The sequence below is a fragment of the Salmo salar genome, chromosome ssa09 (genome assembly GCF_905237065.1).
Source record: "Salmo salar chromosome ssa09, Ssal_v3.1, whole genome shotgun sequence".
Lineage (NCBI taxonomy): Eukaryota > Metazoa > Chordata > Actinopteri > Salmoniformes > Salmonidae > Salmo > Salmo salar.
This window is the reverse complement of record NC_059450.1, coordinates 32,415,176-32,433,547: the sequence shown is the minus strand read 5'-3', so window position 1 is coordinate 32,433,547 and position 18,372 is coordinate 32,415,176. Positions and strand designations below refer to the sequence as shown.

Sequence of the window (18,372 nt, the reverse complement as noted above, 5' to 3'; positions counted from 1 at the left end):
AGAGGAGGAGAGAGGAATGAGATAGAGGGGACAGAGGCAGGGGAAAGGCAAAAGAAAGACGGAGAGAGTCAATTTACATTTTACATAAAAACGTATTTCTTTTTAAACCTGAAACCTCACAACTTCCCATTAGTGTACAGTAGGTTTTAAGAGGACCAGTTACAGTAGCCTTTGTAACCATATTAATTGGCACCATGTTTAGGTGGGGAGTGGAGGACTCATGAATACCAGTATGTGTGTACAAGTCTTTATAGTTCAAAGCGTTAGCAGAAGCAGTCACAGCCCAAAACCTGCTAATGAACTTAGCCATACTAAATTATCGTAATTTTTTCTCTCTATAAATCCTCCAAATGTGTGATTTTAACATGTGCATTTTATTATTCTCTTTAAAGCAGTGTTTCTTTTCCCTACTGCCTCTACTGCTGCTGCTTAGATGTGTCGTAATGCAACCCAGAACCATCTGCGTCCCAAATGGCACAAATATTCCCTATGGGCCCTGGTCAAAACTAGTGCACTAAATAGGGAATAGGGTGCCATGTGAGACACAGACCTGACCCCTCTGTTTCTCTCCACAGCCACACGGGCGACCAGGGACTACCCTCACTCCCCCCCGACTACCCTCACTCCCTCCCTGACCACCCCCCCCCCCCGACTACCCTCACTACCTCCCTGACTACTCTCACTACCCCCCTGACTACCCTCACTCCCCCCCGACTACCCTCACTACCCCCCTGACTGCCCTCACTCCCCCCCTGACCTACCCTCACTACCCCCCTGACTACCCTCACTACCCCGCTGACTGCCCTCACTACCCTGACCTACCCTCACTCCCCCCGACTACCCTCACTCCCCCCTGACTACCCTCACTCCCCCTGACTGCCCTCCCTACCCCCCTGACTACCCTAACTACCCCCCTGACTACCCTCACTACCCCCCTGACTACACTCACTACCCCCCTGACTACCCTCACTACTTCCCTGACTACCTTCACTACTCCTTTGACTACCCTCACTACTCCCCTGACTACTCTCACTACCCCCCTGACTACCCTCACTACTTCCCTGACTACCTTCACTACTCCTTTGACTATCCTCACTACTCCCCTGACTACTCTCACTACCCTCCTGACTACCCTCACTAGCCCCTGACTTCTCTTACTAGCCCCTGACTACTCTCACTACCCCCCTGAATACTCTCACTACGCCCCTGACTACTCCCCTGACTACCCTCACTACTACCCCGACTACCCTCACTACCCTCACTACTACCCCGACTACCCTCACTACCTCTCTGACTACTCTCACTACTACCCTGACTACCCTCATACTACCCTGACTACTCTCACTACCCCCCTGAGTACTCTCACTACCCCTCTGAGTACTCTCACTACTCCCCTGACTACCCTCACTACTACCCTGACTACCCTCACTACCCCTGACTACCCTCACTACTACCCTGACTACCCTCACTACTACCCTGACTACCCTCACTAGCCCCCTGACTACCCTCACTACCCATGACTACCCTCACTACCCGTATGACTACCCTCACTACTACCCTGACTACCCTCACTACTCCCCTGATTACCCTCACTACTATCCTGACTACCCTCACTACTACCCTGACTACCCTCACTACTACCCTGACTACCCTCACTACCCCTGCACCCCTGATGAGGTTTCCACAACAATATTCCCTGTCAGGAGCATGTAAATCAGGCTCCTAAGCCCTTTTATGCCTGCCATAAAGAGAAGAAATATTCAACATTAAAAGGGCAAAGCTTCCGCTGTAGACTGCCTTAACTTTAATACTCTAGCTGCTGCAGCTTGTGGTGGTGTGATGTCATCATGGAACCTGAACTGCCACAACCAGAACACATACTAACACTTTCTTAAACAGGGAGACACCTGTGTGTGTGTGTGTGTGTGTGTGTGTGTGTGTGTGTGTGTGTGTGTGTGTGTGTGTGTGTGTGTGTGTGTGTGTGTGTGTGTGTGTGTGTGTGTGTGTGTGTGTGTGTGTGCGCGTCTGTGTGTGTGTGTGGCTCAGGCCAAGACCCCCCTTTTTAAATATGCAGCAATGATAGCGACTAGAGAACCAGAGCTCCTTTCTGTCTGTGTGCAAAAGGACATAATCATTGGGAGAACAATTTATGTAAATCCTGCTCGCTCTGCAAAGCATTCCCTTACATTAACTTTACATTTTACAATAAATATTAAACACTATTACATTTAAATTGTATTTTTATCGGCAGTTTCCACCCTGTTTTAGCATATATTTACAGCCCTCCCTGGTCTTTTTAAACAGGTAATGTGATTGCAAAATGCAATGACTGTTCTGAGACAAAGGGCGATGGTTGTTGTAAGTGATAAAGTTATCCTGTACAATGTACAACAGCCATAGTTTTAGGTTTAGAGAGTCAGTGGCCCCTCGACAACAGACAGATGACTGAACAATACATACATATACACTACATGACCTGTTCGTCGAACATCTCATTCCAAAATCACGGGCATTAACATGGAGTTGGTACCCCTGCTGAATTAACAGCCTCCACTCTTCTGGGAAGGCTTTCCTCTCAATGTTGGAACATTGCTGCGGGGACTCAGCCAGAAGAGCATTAGTTAGGTCAGGCACTGATGTTGGGCGATTAGGCCTGGCTCGCAGTCGGCGTTCCAATTCATCCCAAAGGTGTTCGATGGGGTTGAGGTCAGGGATCTGAGCAGGCCAGTCAAGTTCTTTCACACCGACCTCGACAAACCATTTCTGTATGGACTTTGCTTTGTGCACGGGGGCATTGTCATGCTGAAACAGGAAAGGGCCTTCCCCAAACTGTTGCCACAAAGTTGGAAGCACAGAATCATCTATAATGTCATTGTATGCGGTAGATTTCCCTTCACTGGAACTAAGGGGACTAGCCCGAACCATGAAAAACAGCCCCAGACTATTATTTCTCCACCACCAAACTTGGCACTATGCATTCGGGCAGGTAGCATTCGTCCGTTGGACTGCCAGATGGTAAAGCATGATTCATCCCTCCAGAGAATGTGTTTCCACTGCTCCAGAGTCCAATAGCGGCAAGCTTTACACCACTTCAGCCGACGCTTGGAATTGCACATGGTGATCTTAGGCTTGTGTGTGGCTTTTTGGCCATGAAAACCCATTTCATGAAGCTCCCGACGAACAGTTCTTGTGCTGACAGTGCTTCAAAAGGCAGTTTAGAACTCGGTAGTGAGTGTTGAAACCGAGGACAGGCGATTTTTATGCGCTACGCACTTCAGCACTCGGCAGTCCCGTTCTGTGAGCTTGTGTGGCCTACCACTTCGCGGCTGAGCCGTTGTTGCTCCTAGCCGTTTCCACGTCACAATACCAACACTGACAGTTGACCGGGGCAGTTCAAGCAGGGCATAAATCTGATGAACTGACTTGTTGGAAAAGTGGCATCCTATGACAGTGCCATGTTGAAAGTCACTGAGCTCTTCAGTAAGGCCATTTTACTGCCAATGTTTGTCTATGGAGATTGCATGGCTGTGTGTTCGATTTTATACACCTGTCAACGGGTGTGGCTAAAATAGCCGAATCCTCTAATTTGAAGGGGTGTCCACATACTTTTGTATATATAGTGTAGGCTGCATCCCAAATTTGCACCCGTATTCCTATATATTCCTATTTTTGACCAGAGCTCTATAGACCCTAGTCAAAATTTGTGCACTATTGTATATAAAGAATATTGTGCCATTTGGGACACAATCATATTGTAGATACACTCAGATAGATTCAGATTAGCACATACACCCTCAGCCACATTACAGGGTCATTGCAATGGGTAAACGTACTAGCTCCTAACGCTGCTTATTTCTCTCTCGGTGGTTCTTATGTACCTATCACCTTAATTGGGGAGCATGGGCTTGAACGGTATAAATGGAACGGTATCAAACAAGTGGTTTCCATGTGCTTGATACCATTTAATTTACTCCATTCCAGTCATTATTATGTGCTGTCCTTCCCTCAGCAGCCTCCTGTGGTACCTATAGGTAGGCTATGTCAAGCCAAGTAAAGGCAACTGATGTCAATATCAGCTACTACTGCTCCACATTGTTAGACTAAAGAGCTAAAAACTAGGGCCAATAGCATTACGCTAAATAAATGGGCATTGCTAGACTAATGAGCTAAAAGCTAGGGCCAATAGCATCATGCTAAATAAATGGGCATTGTTAGACTAAAGAGCTAAAAGCTAGGGCCAATAGCATCATGCTAAATAAATGGGCATTGTTAGACTAAAGAGCTAAAAGCTAGGGCCAATAGCATCATGCTAAATGGGCATTGTTAGACTAAAGAGCTAAAAGCTATGGCCAATAGCATCATTCTAAATAAATGGGCATTGTTAGACTAAAGAGCTAAAAGCTAGGGCCAATAGCATCATGCTAAATGGGCATTGTTAGACTAAAGAGCTAAAAACTAGGGCCAATAGCATCATGCTAAATGGGCATTGTTAGACTAAAGAGCTAAAAACTAGGGCCAATAGCATCATGCTAAATGGGCTTGTTAGACTAAAGAGCTAAAAACTAGGGCCAATAGCATCATGCTAAATGGGCATTGCAATATCGAGCTTTTTACATTTTCAGACTCCCTCCTCACAAATCCTCCGGCCTCATTCTTTCTGCATTACTGGTTTCATAAACTGATTTCTCCTCCCCATTGAGTCTTAGCCTTATTGACACAGAGGCTAGGGGTATAGTCTGCCAATATTTGCTAAAAAGCTTTTCCAAATACATGGGGCACTGGTGGAGTGGCCTGCTTTCCCCCTGTATGCAGAGAGAGAACCATACAATGAGTCCATTTCAGGCCGAGCGTCGGGAAGGGCTACCAGTCAGCGCTGCTGAGAACCTGGCGTCTCTCCAAGACGCTCTATTGTCCCTATCCTGATATCAGAAACCCCCAACAAAAAAGACAACAAAACCAAGCTATCTCTCAACTGAACTGAATTGTCCAGCCCACATAGCTGCAGGAAGTAGGGGTGCTGAGTGTGCTCTAGCACCCCCTAAAAAAATCTACATCCATCTACATTTATCAGGTGCTTTTTAATAAAGGAATCTCAGGATTCTGGTAATATGCAACACGGGTCGGCCCGGCAACTCAATGTAGAGGCTGTTAGAGGTGACTATAGATGTGTTCCAAATGGCACCCTATTCCCTATATAGCGCACTATCCAATAGGGCCTGGTCAAAAGTAGTGTATTGTATATAGGGAATATGGTGCCATTTGGGATGCAACCTATTAGAGATTAGTATTTAGAGCTCATCAGGTCCTCCTCAGTGTTCTATCACCGTGTTCTATCACCGTATCACCGTGTTCTATCACCGTATCACCGTGTTCTATCACCGTGTTCTATCACCGTGTTCTATCACCGTGTTCTATCACCGTGTTCTATCACCGTATCACCGTGTTCTATCACCGTATCACCGTGTTCTATCACCGTGTTCTATCACCGTGTTCTATCACCGTATCACCGTGTTCTATCACCGTGTTCTATCACCGTGTTCTATCACCGTATCACCGTGTTCTATCACCGTATCACCGTGTTCTATCACCGTGTTCTATCACCGTGTTCTATCACCGTATCACCGTGTTCTATCACCGTGTTCTATCACCGTATCACCGTGTTCTATCACCGTATCACAGTGTTCTATCACTGTGTTCTATCACCGTATCACCATGTTCTATCACCGTGTTCTATCACCGTATCACCGTGTTCTATCACCGTATCACCGTGTTCTATCACCGTGTTCTATCACCGTGTTCTATCACCGTATCACCGTGTTCTATCACCGTGTTCTATCACCGTATCACCGTGTTCTATCACCGTATCACAGTGTTCTATCACCGTGTTCTATCACCGTGTTCTATCACCGTATCACCGTGTTCTATCACCGTGTTCTATCACCGTATCACCGTGTTCTATCACCGTATCACAGTGTTCTATCACTGTGTTCTATCACCGTATCACCATGTTCTATCACCGTGTTCTATCACCGTGTTCTATCACCGTATCACCGTGTTCTATCACCGTGTTCTATCACCGTATCACCGTGTTCTATCACCGTGTTCTATCACCGTGTTCTATCACCGTATCACCGTGTTCTATCACCGTGTTCTATCACCGTGTTCTATCACCGTATCACCGTGTTCTATCACCGTGTTCTATCACCGTATCACCGTGTTCTATCACCGTATCACAGTGTTCTATCACTGTGTTCTATCACCGTATCACCGTGTTCTATCACCGTGTTCTATCACCGTGTTCTATCACCGTATCACCGTGTTCTATCACCGTATCACAGTGTTCTATCACTGTGTTCTATCACCGTATCACCATGTTCTATCACCGTGTTCTATCACCGTGTTCTATCACCGTATCACAGTGTTCTATCACTGTGTTCTATCACCGTATCACCATGTTCTATCACCGTGTTCTATCACCGTGTTCTATCACCGTATCACCGTGTTCTATCACCGTGTTCTATCACCGTGTTCTATCACCGTATCACCGTGTTCTATCACCGTATCACAGTGTTCTATCACTGTGTTCTATCACCGTATCACCATGTTCTATCACCGTGTTCTATCACCGTGTTCTATCACCGTATCACCGTGTTCTATCACCGTGTTCTATCAAAGGCCTGATCAAATCAAATTGTATTTGTCACATGCACCGAATACAACACACAACACAAATACAACCTTTATTAACCAACAATGCAGTTTTAAGAAAGCAGAGTTTAGAAAATATTTACTAAATAAACTAAAGTAACAAAATATTATATTTGCATATACCCATTCCCCTCCCCATATCACCATTTGTGCCACCCATAAATGACAAACCTACATGCCAAGTATAGACCATATATTGTGTTCCCTACAGAGAAGAGCAGAAGCTCTGAACTATCCGTTCAGACCCCAGGCCTACCTACCTACATGTTATAGAAAATGTGCTCTTTTAGTATTTTTCCAGTAGGTTTCCTGAAGGAGAAAGTCTCCACTTCTATGTCAAAGATAATAAAACAAAAACACTATAGTAAATACTACAGTAATGTCTGCAAAAACACTACCATAAATACTACTGTATACTACAGTCCTCAAAAACACTACATTCATCAGACTTGTTTACGCTGCTGTGCGTTTTGTTGCCGATCTTACTTTGCTACCTGACGGTTTTTTACTTTTTCATTACCGTATATTTTTACTTTTTCCCTCACTCAACTTTTTTCATTCATATTTTTACTTTTTCCCTCACTCAACTTTTTTCATTCAACTTTTTCACCCCGGAGGTTTTATCTGGACATGGTTCGTCAGGACTTCAAACAGCCGAAGCTAAGTAACATTAACATGATGCCTTCTAATTGCAGTCGTTGTACTTATAATATACAGGAGAACGATCGCCTTACGGCAAGGATAGCTGTGCTGCAAGCCCAGCTTCAGACGCAATCGTTATGCAAGGGTAATTTCAGTGTAGGAAAGGATGAAACAGCGTCTGTGTCACCAGTAAGTACAGATAGTAACGTTAGTATAAACCCCCTCGCACGGTCCCCGCAGCTGGACAACTTTCTCATGGCTTCTGGAGGGAAACGCTGTAGGAATGCTCAACCGGTGTCGCTTATACAGCCGACAGAAACTTTCAACCGGTTCTCCCCATTAAGCGAGTCGGAGTCGGAGGCCGAGACTTCTCTGGTCTCTACTCCTCCCGTTGTGGGGTCTGAGACGCCGACGGCTCCCACCATTAGCTCTGACAAATTGAAAACCCTAGTCATTGGCGACTCCATTACCCGCAGTATTAGACTTAAAACTAATCATCCAGCGATCATACACTGTTTACCAGGGGGCAGGGCTACCGACGTTAAGGCTAATCTAAAGACGGTGCTGGCTAAAGCTAAAACTGGCGAGTGTAGAGAGTATAGAGATATTGTTATCCACGTCGGCACCAACGATGTTAGGATGAAACAGTCAGAGGTCACCAAGCGCAACATAGCTTCAGCGTGTAAATCAGCTAGAAAGATGTGTCGGCATCGATTAATTGTCTCTGGCCCCCTCCCAGTTAGGGGGAGTGATGAGCTCTACAGCAGAGTCTCACAACTCAATCGCTGGTTGAAAACTGTTTTCTGCCCCTCCCAAAAGATAGAATTTGTAGATAATTGGCCCTCTTTCTGGGACTCACCCACAAACAGGACCAAGCCTGGCCTGTTGAGGAGTGACGGACTCCATCCTAGCTGGAGGGGTGCTCTCATCTTATCTACGAACATAGACAGGGCTCTAACTCCTCTAGCTCCACAATGAAATAGGGTGCAGGCCAGGCAGCAGGCTGTTAGCCAGCCTGCCAGCTTAGTGGAGTCTGCCACTAGCACAGTCAGCGTAGTCAGCTCAGCTTTCCCCATTGAGACCGTGTCTGTGCCTCGATCTAGGTTGGGCAAAATTAAAAATGGCGGTGTTCGCTTTAGCAATCTCACTAGTATAAAGACCTCCTCCATTCCTGCCATTATTGAAAGAGATTGTGATACCTCACATCTCAAAATTGGGTTACTTAATGTTAGATCCCTCACTTCCAAGGCAGTTATAGTCAATGAACTAATCACTGATAATAATCTTGACGTGATTGGCCTGACTGAAACATGGCTTAAGCCTGATGAATTTACTGTGTTAAATGAGGCCTCATCCCCTGGTTACACTAGTGACCATACCCCCCGTGCATCCGGCAAAGGCGGAGGTGTTGCTAACATTTACGATAGCAAATTTCAATTTACACAAAAAAAACAATGACGTTTTCGTCTTTTGAGCTTCTAGTCATGAAATCTATGCAGCCTACTCACTCACTTTTTATAGCTACTGTTTACAGGCCTCCTGGGCCATATGCAGTGTTCCTCACTGAGTTCCCTGAATTCCTATCGGATCTTGTAGTCATAGCAGATAATATTCTAATTTTTGGTGACTTTAACATTCACATGGAAAAGTCCACAGACCCACTCCAAAAGGCTTTCGGAGCCATCATCGACTCAGTGGGTTTTGTCCAACATGTCTCTGGACCTACTCACTGCCACAGTCATACTCTGGACCTAGTTTTGTCCCATGGAATAAATGTTGTGGATCTTAATGTTTTTCCTCATAATCCTGGACTATCGGACCCCCATTTTATTACGTTTGCAATTGCAACAAATAATCTGCTCAGACCCCAACCAAGGAGCATTAAAAGTCGTGCTATAAATTCTCAGACAACCCAAAGATTCCTTGATGCCCTTCCAGACTGCCTCTGCCTACCCAAGGACGTCAGAGGACAAAAATCAGTTAACCACCTAACCGAGGAACTCAATTTAACCTTGCGCAATACCCTAGATGCAGTTGCACCCCTAAAAACTAAAAACATCTGTCATAAGAAACTAGCTCCCTGGTATACAGAAAATACACGAGCTCTGAAGCAAGCTTCCAGAAAATTGGAACGGAAATGGCGCCACACCAAACTGGAAGTCTTCCGACTAGCTTGGAAAGACAGTACCGTGCAGTATCGAAGAGCCCTCACTGCTGCTCGATCATCCTATTTTTCCAACTTAATTGAGGAAAATAAGAACAATCCGAAATTTCTTTTTGATACTGTCGCAAAGCTAACTAAAAAGCAGCCTTCGCAAATGGAGGATGGCTTTCACTTCAGCAGTAATACATTTATGAACTTCTTTGAGGAAAAGATCATGATCATTAGAAAGCAAATTACAGACTACTCTTTAAATCTGGGTATTCCTCCAAAGCTCCATTGTCCTGAGTCTACACAACTCTGCCAGGACCTAGGATCAAGGGAGATACTAAAGTGTTTTAGTACTATATCTCTTGACACAATGATGAAAATAATCATGGCCTCCAAACCCTCAAGCTGCATACTGGACCCTATTCCAACTAAACTACTGAAAGAGCTGCTTCCTGTGCTTGGCCCTCCTATGTTGAACATAATAAACGGCTCTCTATCCACCGGATGTGTACCAAGCTCACTAAAAGTGGCAGTAATAAAGCCTCTCTTGAAAAAGCAGAATCTTGATCCAGAAATTATAAAAAACTATCGGCCTATATCGAATCTTCCATTCCTCTCAAAGATTTTAGAAAAAGCTGTTGCACAGCAACTCACTGCCTTCCTGAAGACAAACAATGTATACGAAACGCTTCAGTCTGGTTTTAGACCCCATCATAGCACTGAGACTGCACTTGTGAAGGTGGTAAATGACCTTTTAATGACGTCAGACCGAGGCTCTGCATCTGTCCTCGTGCTCCTAGATCTTAGTGCCGCTTTTGATACCATCGATCACCACATTCTTTTGGAGAGATTGGAAACCCAAATTGGTCTACATGGACAAGTTCTGGCCTGGTTTAGATCTTATCTGTCGGAAAGATATCAGTTTGTCTCTGTGAATGGTTTGTCCTCTGACAAATCAATTGTAAATTTCGGTGTTCCTCAAGGTTCCGTTTTAGGACCACTATTGTTTTCACTATATATTTTACCTCTTGGGGATGTCATTCGAAAACATAATGTTAAATTTCACTGCTATGCGGACGACACACAGCTGTACATTTCAATGAAACATGGTGAAGCCCCAAAATTGCCCTCGCTAGAAGCCTGTGTTTCAGACATAAAGAAGTGGATGGCTGCAAACGTTCTACTTTTAAACAGAGATGCTTGTTCTAGGTCCCAAGAAACAAAGAGATCTTCTGTTGAATCTGACAATTAATCTGGATGGTTGTACAGTCGTCTCAAATAAAACTGTGAAGGACCTCGGCGTTACTCTGGACCCTGATCTCTCTTTTGAAGAACATATCAAGACTGTTTCAAGGACAGCTTTTTTCCATCTACGTAACATTGCAAAAATCTGAAACTTTCTGTCCAAAAATGACGCAGAAAAATTAATCCATGCTTTTGTTACTTCTAGGCTGGACTACTGCAATGCTCTACTTTCCGGCTACCCGGATAAAGCACTAAATAAACTTCAGTTAGTGCTAAATACGGCTGCTAGAATCCTGACTAGAACCAAAAAATTTGATCATATTACTCCAGTGCTAGCCTCCCTACACTGGCTTCCTGTTAAGGCAAGGGCTGATTTCAAGGTTTTACTGCTAACCTACAAAGCATTACATGGGCTTGCTCCTACCTATCTTTCCGATTTGGTCCTGCCATACATACCTACACGTACGCTACGGTCACAAGACGCAGGCCTCCTAATTGTCCCTAGAATTTCTAAGCAAACGGCTGGAGGTAGAGCTTTCTCCTATAGAGCTCCATTTTTATGGAATGGTCTGCCTACCAATGTGAGAGACGCAGACTCAGTCTCAACCTTTAAGTCTTTACTGAAGACTTATCTCTTCAGTAGGTCCTATGATTAAGTATAGTCTGGCCCAGGAGTGTGAAGGTGAACGGAAAGGCTGGAGCAACGAACCGCCCTTGCTGTCTCTGCCTTGCCGGTTCCCCTCTTTCCACTGGGATTCTCTGCCTCTAACCCTTTTACAGGGGCTGAGTCACTGGCTTACTGGTGTTCTTCCATGCCGTCCATGGGAGGGGTGCGTCACTTGAGTGGGTTGAGTCACTGACGTGGTCTTCCTGTCTGGGTTGGCGCCCCCCTTGGGTTGTGCCATGGCGGAGATCGTTGTGGGCTATACTCGGCCTTGTCTTAGGACGGTAAGTTGGTGGTTGGAGACATCCCTCTAGTGGTGTGGGGGCTGTGCTTTGGCAAAGTGGGTGGGGTTATATCCTGCCTGTTTGGCCCTGTCCGGGGTATCATCGGATGGGGCCACAGTGTCTTCTGATCCCTCCTGTCTCAGCCTCCAGTATTTATGCTGCAGTAGTTTATGTGTCGGGGGCTAGGGTCAGTCTGTTACATCTGGAGTATTTCTCTTGTCTTATCCGGTGTCCTGTGTGAATTTAAATATGCTCTCTCTAATTCTCTCTTTCTCTCTTTCTGTCTTTCTCTCGGAGGACCTGAGCCCTAGGACCATGCCTCAGGACTACCTGGTATGATGACTCCTTGCTGTCCCCAGTCCACCTGGCCGTGCTGCTGCTCCAGTTTCAACTGTTCTGCCTGCGGCTATGGAACCCTGACCTGTTCACCGGACGTGCTTGTTGCACCCTCGACAACTACTATGATTATTATTATTTGACCATGCTGGTCATTTATGAACATTTTAACATTTTAACATCTTGACTATGTTCTGTTATAATATCCACCCTGCACAGCCAGAAGAGGACTGGCCACCCCTCATAGCCTGGTTCCTCTCTAGGTTTCTTCCTAGGTTTTTGGCCTTTCTATGGAGTTTTTCCTAGGGAGTTTTTCCTAGCCACCGTGCTTCTTTCACATGCTTTGCTTGCTGTTTGGGGTTTTAGGCTGGGTTTCTGTACAGCACTTTGAGATATCAGCTGATGTACGAAGGGCTATATAAAAATAAATTTGATTTGATTTGATTGATTACTATAGTATATACTACAGTTTTCTTTTACTACAGTATTGATGCTACAGTTAACTGTAAATACTACATTATACTACATTAAAGACTACAGTAAATACTACAGTATTCACAGCAGTGTACAAAAACACTATAATAAATACTACAGTATACTAAATCCTCAAAAATACTACAGTGAAGTCAGCAAAAACACTACAGTGAATACTACAGTAAAGTCAGCAAAAACACTTTAGTGAATACTATAGTATTTATACCATATTATACTATATCATTTTTTTCATGTGGGAGAGCATGTACAGTAATTACAGTAATCCCAGGCAAATAACAGCACAGTGAAATAGAGACCTAAGTATCTGTCTCGATTAATCCTCTTTCCATACAATAAAAACAGGTGTACAGTACCTCCAAATGTAAGATTTAGGTTACATTTCCCAAAATGCAATCCACTTGAAGTGTCAGAGAGAAATACTACTCCGAATATGACATTATAAAAATGAAAGAGACCTCAAAATAGCAACATGTTACAGCAAGACTAGTGGAGACATTGTGTTCTCTTGTCATTTTGATCAGTGTATGTCGCAGAATGTTTTTTGTTGTTCTGTAACAGATCAATACTCCTCCTTATCTCCTTTATTTCGTTAATCTGTCCATTTTTAATAAAGTGGACAAGATGGAGACACCAAGGATGAACTAGAAGCCCTCCAGTAGAAAGTACCAGAAATGGGGATTTAACTCTGACAGTGACCCAGTGGATATTCAATCAATTACCATTAATTACAAATCTCGGTTTAATTCCATTTGTTGATTAAGTCAATTAAAATCACAAGCACTTGTTATCGCAAATGAGTGTAATGAATTCTTGTTCCCACACACATATTCCCATAGCTCAGACTCAGTGCCTCCAGCTCCATTTGTTTCTGTCACTTACAACTAACTTCTACCATTCATCCCTCCTCTTCTCTCTCTCTATCCGTCTCTCTCTCTCGGTCTTTCTCTTTCTCTCTCTCTATCAGTCTCTCTCTCTCTCCCAAACAACTCATACAACATTAGGAAGACACATGGGTGTCTGTCAGGGAATTAGCTTGGGTAATAGACTGATAGTTAGAGGGGTGTATAACACCATTTCAAAATCCTAACTAAATGCCCCCCTGTTGATTCCTATCTGTTCTGACATCAATTGTTGGCTAAAAGCTACACTAATACATCATTGGAACATTCATTATGTAAGTGAAGTGTGGTGGTTTCTAATGATAACCAGCACCATTTTATACTACCATGGAATCCCAATTCAATAAGACAGTTCAATATAGACTGCTGCATACTTCACACCTTCTATTTTATAATACCCTTCTCCCACCACTGTCTGTCTCTGTCTCTTAACCATATTACTTCTTCCTTTTGAAGGTTAAATATTGCCTATCAGTTAGGAAATATTCCCACATATTACATGCCAAGCGTTGGCATTAAGGAATTTGCATTTTACCCACAAACCAAACATCCTCCCTCATAAAATGTTTTAAAAAGGATTACATTGATAATATGTCACTGAGGAAGATGTAGAATGTTCTATTCCACAATTATCTCCTCCCGCATACTTGATCACATTGAATTCCTCCCTCCTACCATCTCAACCAAAGATATCTAATTCATTTTAATCTCTCCCCATAAGAAGCCCAATTTTCATTGAGGTCAAACTTTGGCCCGCGCAGCAAGAATCAAACCATCCCATTTATTCAATCTCACCAGAACCTCATTTCTATTTTTAGTCTTTTTCTACTTAGAAATGGATTACTGACTTGTTCAAAGTGGGGGTTTTCTCTGTTGGACAGACTGCAGTGACCTCCCTCTATCTCCTCCAACCTCTGAGAGCAGTGAGATGCCAGCATAGATTTAGAGATATCAGCTCTAATATCAGTTTCTACTTTGTTTTTTGATCTAGAAGCCAACATGGGGCCCAGGCCTCACCTAGGGGGTCAGGCCCAATCTCTTCTCATCTCCCCGCCTGGTCTGGGTTCATCTGTACCCCTCCACCCTCCTCTCTCTGACTGACCATCTCCCTACAGCCCAGCCCCTGCTCTGAGCTGATACAACGGCTAGGCTGTGGCCGGCTGGCTGGCATCCAGCTAATAAAATGTGACAACCAAGATATAATATCAATATTTTCTCCATGATAAGGAGTAAGGAATTTCCGTTCTTTACCAAGTGCTAACCAAATTAGAGGGGCTGTCTGAGCACGGAACTTCACGCCAAACCCTCCTCATCAGGCGTTAATGGGGAGCAGACAGGTGACACACACAAAACCCTGACTGACTAGCCGGACTAAACCTGCCCAACGCTTTCATTCTTCATCATACATCTGATATCTGACGAGTCTGAATAGCCGCCATTACATTGACTGTTTGACTAATGAGAAATGTCCTTATTGATAGTATTAAAATCACGTTGAGTTTATGTGTTTGCTTTCTCCCATTAGTGAGGATGATTGGGTGTTATTCATAAGGTATTAGCTGCTGTGTCCTTTTCATTATCCTGCCAGGTTTCCCTCTCTTTTCATGGAGAAGGGTATAAAGTGGATGTGACTGAGGTCCTTCCAGTGTGTCTAGAGTAGTCTAGTCTAAAGAAGTATAGAACTGAACAGTATATACCTGACTGAATGACTGACTGAGTTCTGTCTCCTGCTAGGCTGTGTTCAGCCCAACTGTAATGGGCCATGTCTGGATATTGAATCCATTTATAGCAGAACTGACAAAACAGATAGATGATCGTTAAACGCACCTATTTTTTATTTATTTAATATTTTATGAGCTTTTTCTATTTAGTGCCATGGATCTTCTGTCCATTAGAATTGCAGTTATCAATATTTATAATAATTTCCCCCTGGCTTTTTCCCAAGAAACCAATTCTTACCCTCTGTGCAGTGTCACATCTTACCAAAAGAAAAGTATTATTTTTATAAAGTGTTATTTCTCTCAGCGTCAACTCTGTATATATTTAAAGTTCCTTCTCTCTAACGGTCAGCGGGATAAAGGCAATTAACTCTACTAGCTGTGTTTGACTTGGTCTGATTAATATCCTGTGTCATTTCTCCAGCTTTTTAAAGTCAAATAATAGTTTTGTACAGATTTGCTAGCTTTAAAACAGCTTTCTTTTCTCCAGTATTAATTTAATTGCATATACAGTATTACTGTACATGAAGTAAAACCCAGACACTCAAAGACATATTTGATAGTATTTCAATTTTTTTTATTTGATAACCTGATATCTGTATCATTTCACCTTCGGTCTTTCTGCCCAGTAGTCAGTGTCTCTCTAGCTGTCCCTGGAGCCCAGAGCAGGTGACAGTTAGAACCAGCTCAGTAGTAGTGTTATGACAGTGTTATGCCCGGGGGGCCTTCATCTACTTTGGATGTGGGTTTGCGTGTGCGTACGTGCAGTGGCCAGTCTCTACCTTGAAGTGCTGCAGCTGGGTGGAAACCCGGAGGTCCTGCTCTGTGTCCTGTCTCAGACAGGAGTTGAAGATGTACAGCTCGGTGTCTCTCAGCCACACCTTCAGGTCCTTGATCCTGCTTTCCAGCTGGCCCAGCAGGCTGCTGGTGTGGGGGGACAGGGCAGAGTGAGGCTCCTGGGGCCGACTGGTGCTCCCCACCAACTCCCCCAGGATCTTCTGAGGAGACCAAGAAGAGAGGAAGAAGAGGGAAGATTAGAGACCAGGGAACAAGAGGACAATCATGTTAGAGACAGAGTACTGTTGATTTACATATACTGTATGATCAATATACTGACAGCAGGTGGGAAAAACACTGCAACATTATTGGGATCTGATAGCTCTCTGTTTGATACATCCTTCCCTCTTGGCAATGTGGACATTCTAGCAAAAAGCTAATCAAGTTGCCCATTTCAACAACCAAATAAATGTGAATATGTTGTTACTATCAAGTCTCAAACACTGCTGATACAACCTTCATTTTTATTGGTACATTCTAAAGACAGCTAATTGTGAATGTATTTGCCGTACTGCCATATAGAAAGAGAAAGGGGAATACCTAGTCAGTTGTACATCTGAATATTCAGCATTGCCGCTCAGAGAATCACTCAGAAAGAAATAACACAATTTACAGGAAAACATCTAAGTGTTTGTTGAGTAACAAACAATCAGAAGCACATATACCCCCCAATGATTTCCCAAATAGGACTCCGCTGAGCAATTTTCCCTCCTTCTATAGAAGAGTAAACAGCACCATGCTGCGTATAGCTACTTTTGGAGCCAAAGTGTGAGACACACACAAGCACACACACACATATTGTGAGATTGAACTCTGTACGCAGAGGAGGCCAATTGTGGAGTGGCAAAACACTCCATTATCCAATTAATACACACACTGGTTGGTGTAATTGTCAGTCCTTTGTGTCGCTGCTGTGTGGTGGATGTTTTACAAGAATCTGTAATGGAAACAGATGTGATTATGTGTGAGTGAGTCAGTGGCCATTTTGGGGCTAGATCGCTGGCTGCATCAATTAAACACTGTGTTGATCCTCCATTACGGCTCCTTCTTTATTAGTTAACATACCTGTGCTGCTGTCAGAGAACGTGTTAGTAGAAGTGTTAATGCCAGACTAAATCCTAATTACTAGATTGGGTTGACTTGCATGTTTTAGAGTCACTGTGAGAAAAAGGTGTTTGGATAGCCTTTCCTGAAATGTTTGACTGCCGTATGGGAAGAGTAAATGAAACCAAAAAGAAACACATTAGCACTTGATATAATAGCTGTGATGTGAACTAGGAAATGAGAAACAGGACAGGACTCGTAGCTTTCAGATATTGTCAATAAGGTGATATGAGTCATGCATATCCATAAACAGTTCCACTGTCTGGGAATTTCTGTATTGATTCCACTAGCATTCTACTTTGATAATCTGCTCCACAAAAGTCTGTGTCTTCCAGCAAAGAACTTCAAATATGTTCCCTCCCTTAACAAAATATCCTTCCCTACCCATTCTCTCTCTCATTCTCTGTTCCCTCTGTCTGTCTCCTCTTCTCTCCTCGTTTGAATAACGATCAGTTGAAAGTACTCAATGAACTCCAGATATAGCCATTGTTTTTGCCCTGTGACGAACAGAACGATGCAGCATGATACAGACAGACAGACAGACAGACAGACAGACAGACAGACAGACAGACAGACAGACAGACAGACAGACAGACAGACAGACAGACAGACAGACAGACAGACAGACAGACAGACAGACAGACAGACAGACAGACAGACAGACAGACAGACAGACAGACAGACAGACAGACAGACAGACAGACAGACAGACAGACAGAGGAAACCAAATGCCCTTGGAGGGTCAGGGATACAAAAAAACGAATAAATTGCCACTTTATTTTGTTCTGGAACAGTTTGCAATCATACATTCTTCATAAGCAGAACACATCAGACAATGTCTTTATAAATATATATGACAGAGGACATCAATTTCATTTAATTCACAATTTGTGTCAGCACAGAAGATGCCAATGCCTGACTTGATAGGGTTGTTTAATATGCAATTGAGATGGCGTAATGTGCAGCGCAGGGAGCAGAAATTCCCAGATTAAACTCTCCGCACCACTGCCATTCCATTCTAGCGGCTATCCGCCCGATGCCACTCACCACGTCTATCCGCCCAATGCCACTCACCACGGCTATCCGCCCAATGCCACTCACCACGGCTATCCGCCTGATGCCACTCACCACGTCTATCTGCCCGATGCCACTCACCACGGCTATCCACCTGATGCCACTCACCACGTCTATCCGCCCAATGCCACTCACCACGGCTATCCGCCCGATGCCACTCACCACGGCTATCCACCTGATGCCACTCACCACGTCTATCCACCTGATGCCACTC

General features: G+C 44.0%; 1 protein-coding gene across 4 annotated transcripts in view; it reads right to left on the bottom strand.

Moving 5' to 3' along the window:
* Positions 1 to 18,372, bottom strand: part of LOC106611224 (A-kinase anchor protein 6) — a 288,016-nt gene that overhangs the window by 13,869 nt on the left and 255,775 nt on the right. For 3 of the 4 annotated variants that reach the window (XM_045723598.1, XM_045723597.1, XM_045723600.1), the window contains exon 11: positions 15,926 to 16,141. In XM_045723598.1, coding sequence (XP_045579554.1) covers positions 15,926 to 16,141 — 216 coding nt within the window. The remainder of the gene's footprint in view (positions 1 to 15,925; positions 16,142 to 18,372) is intronic. The other variant, XM_045723599.1, reaches the window with a different exon arrangement.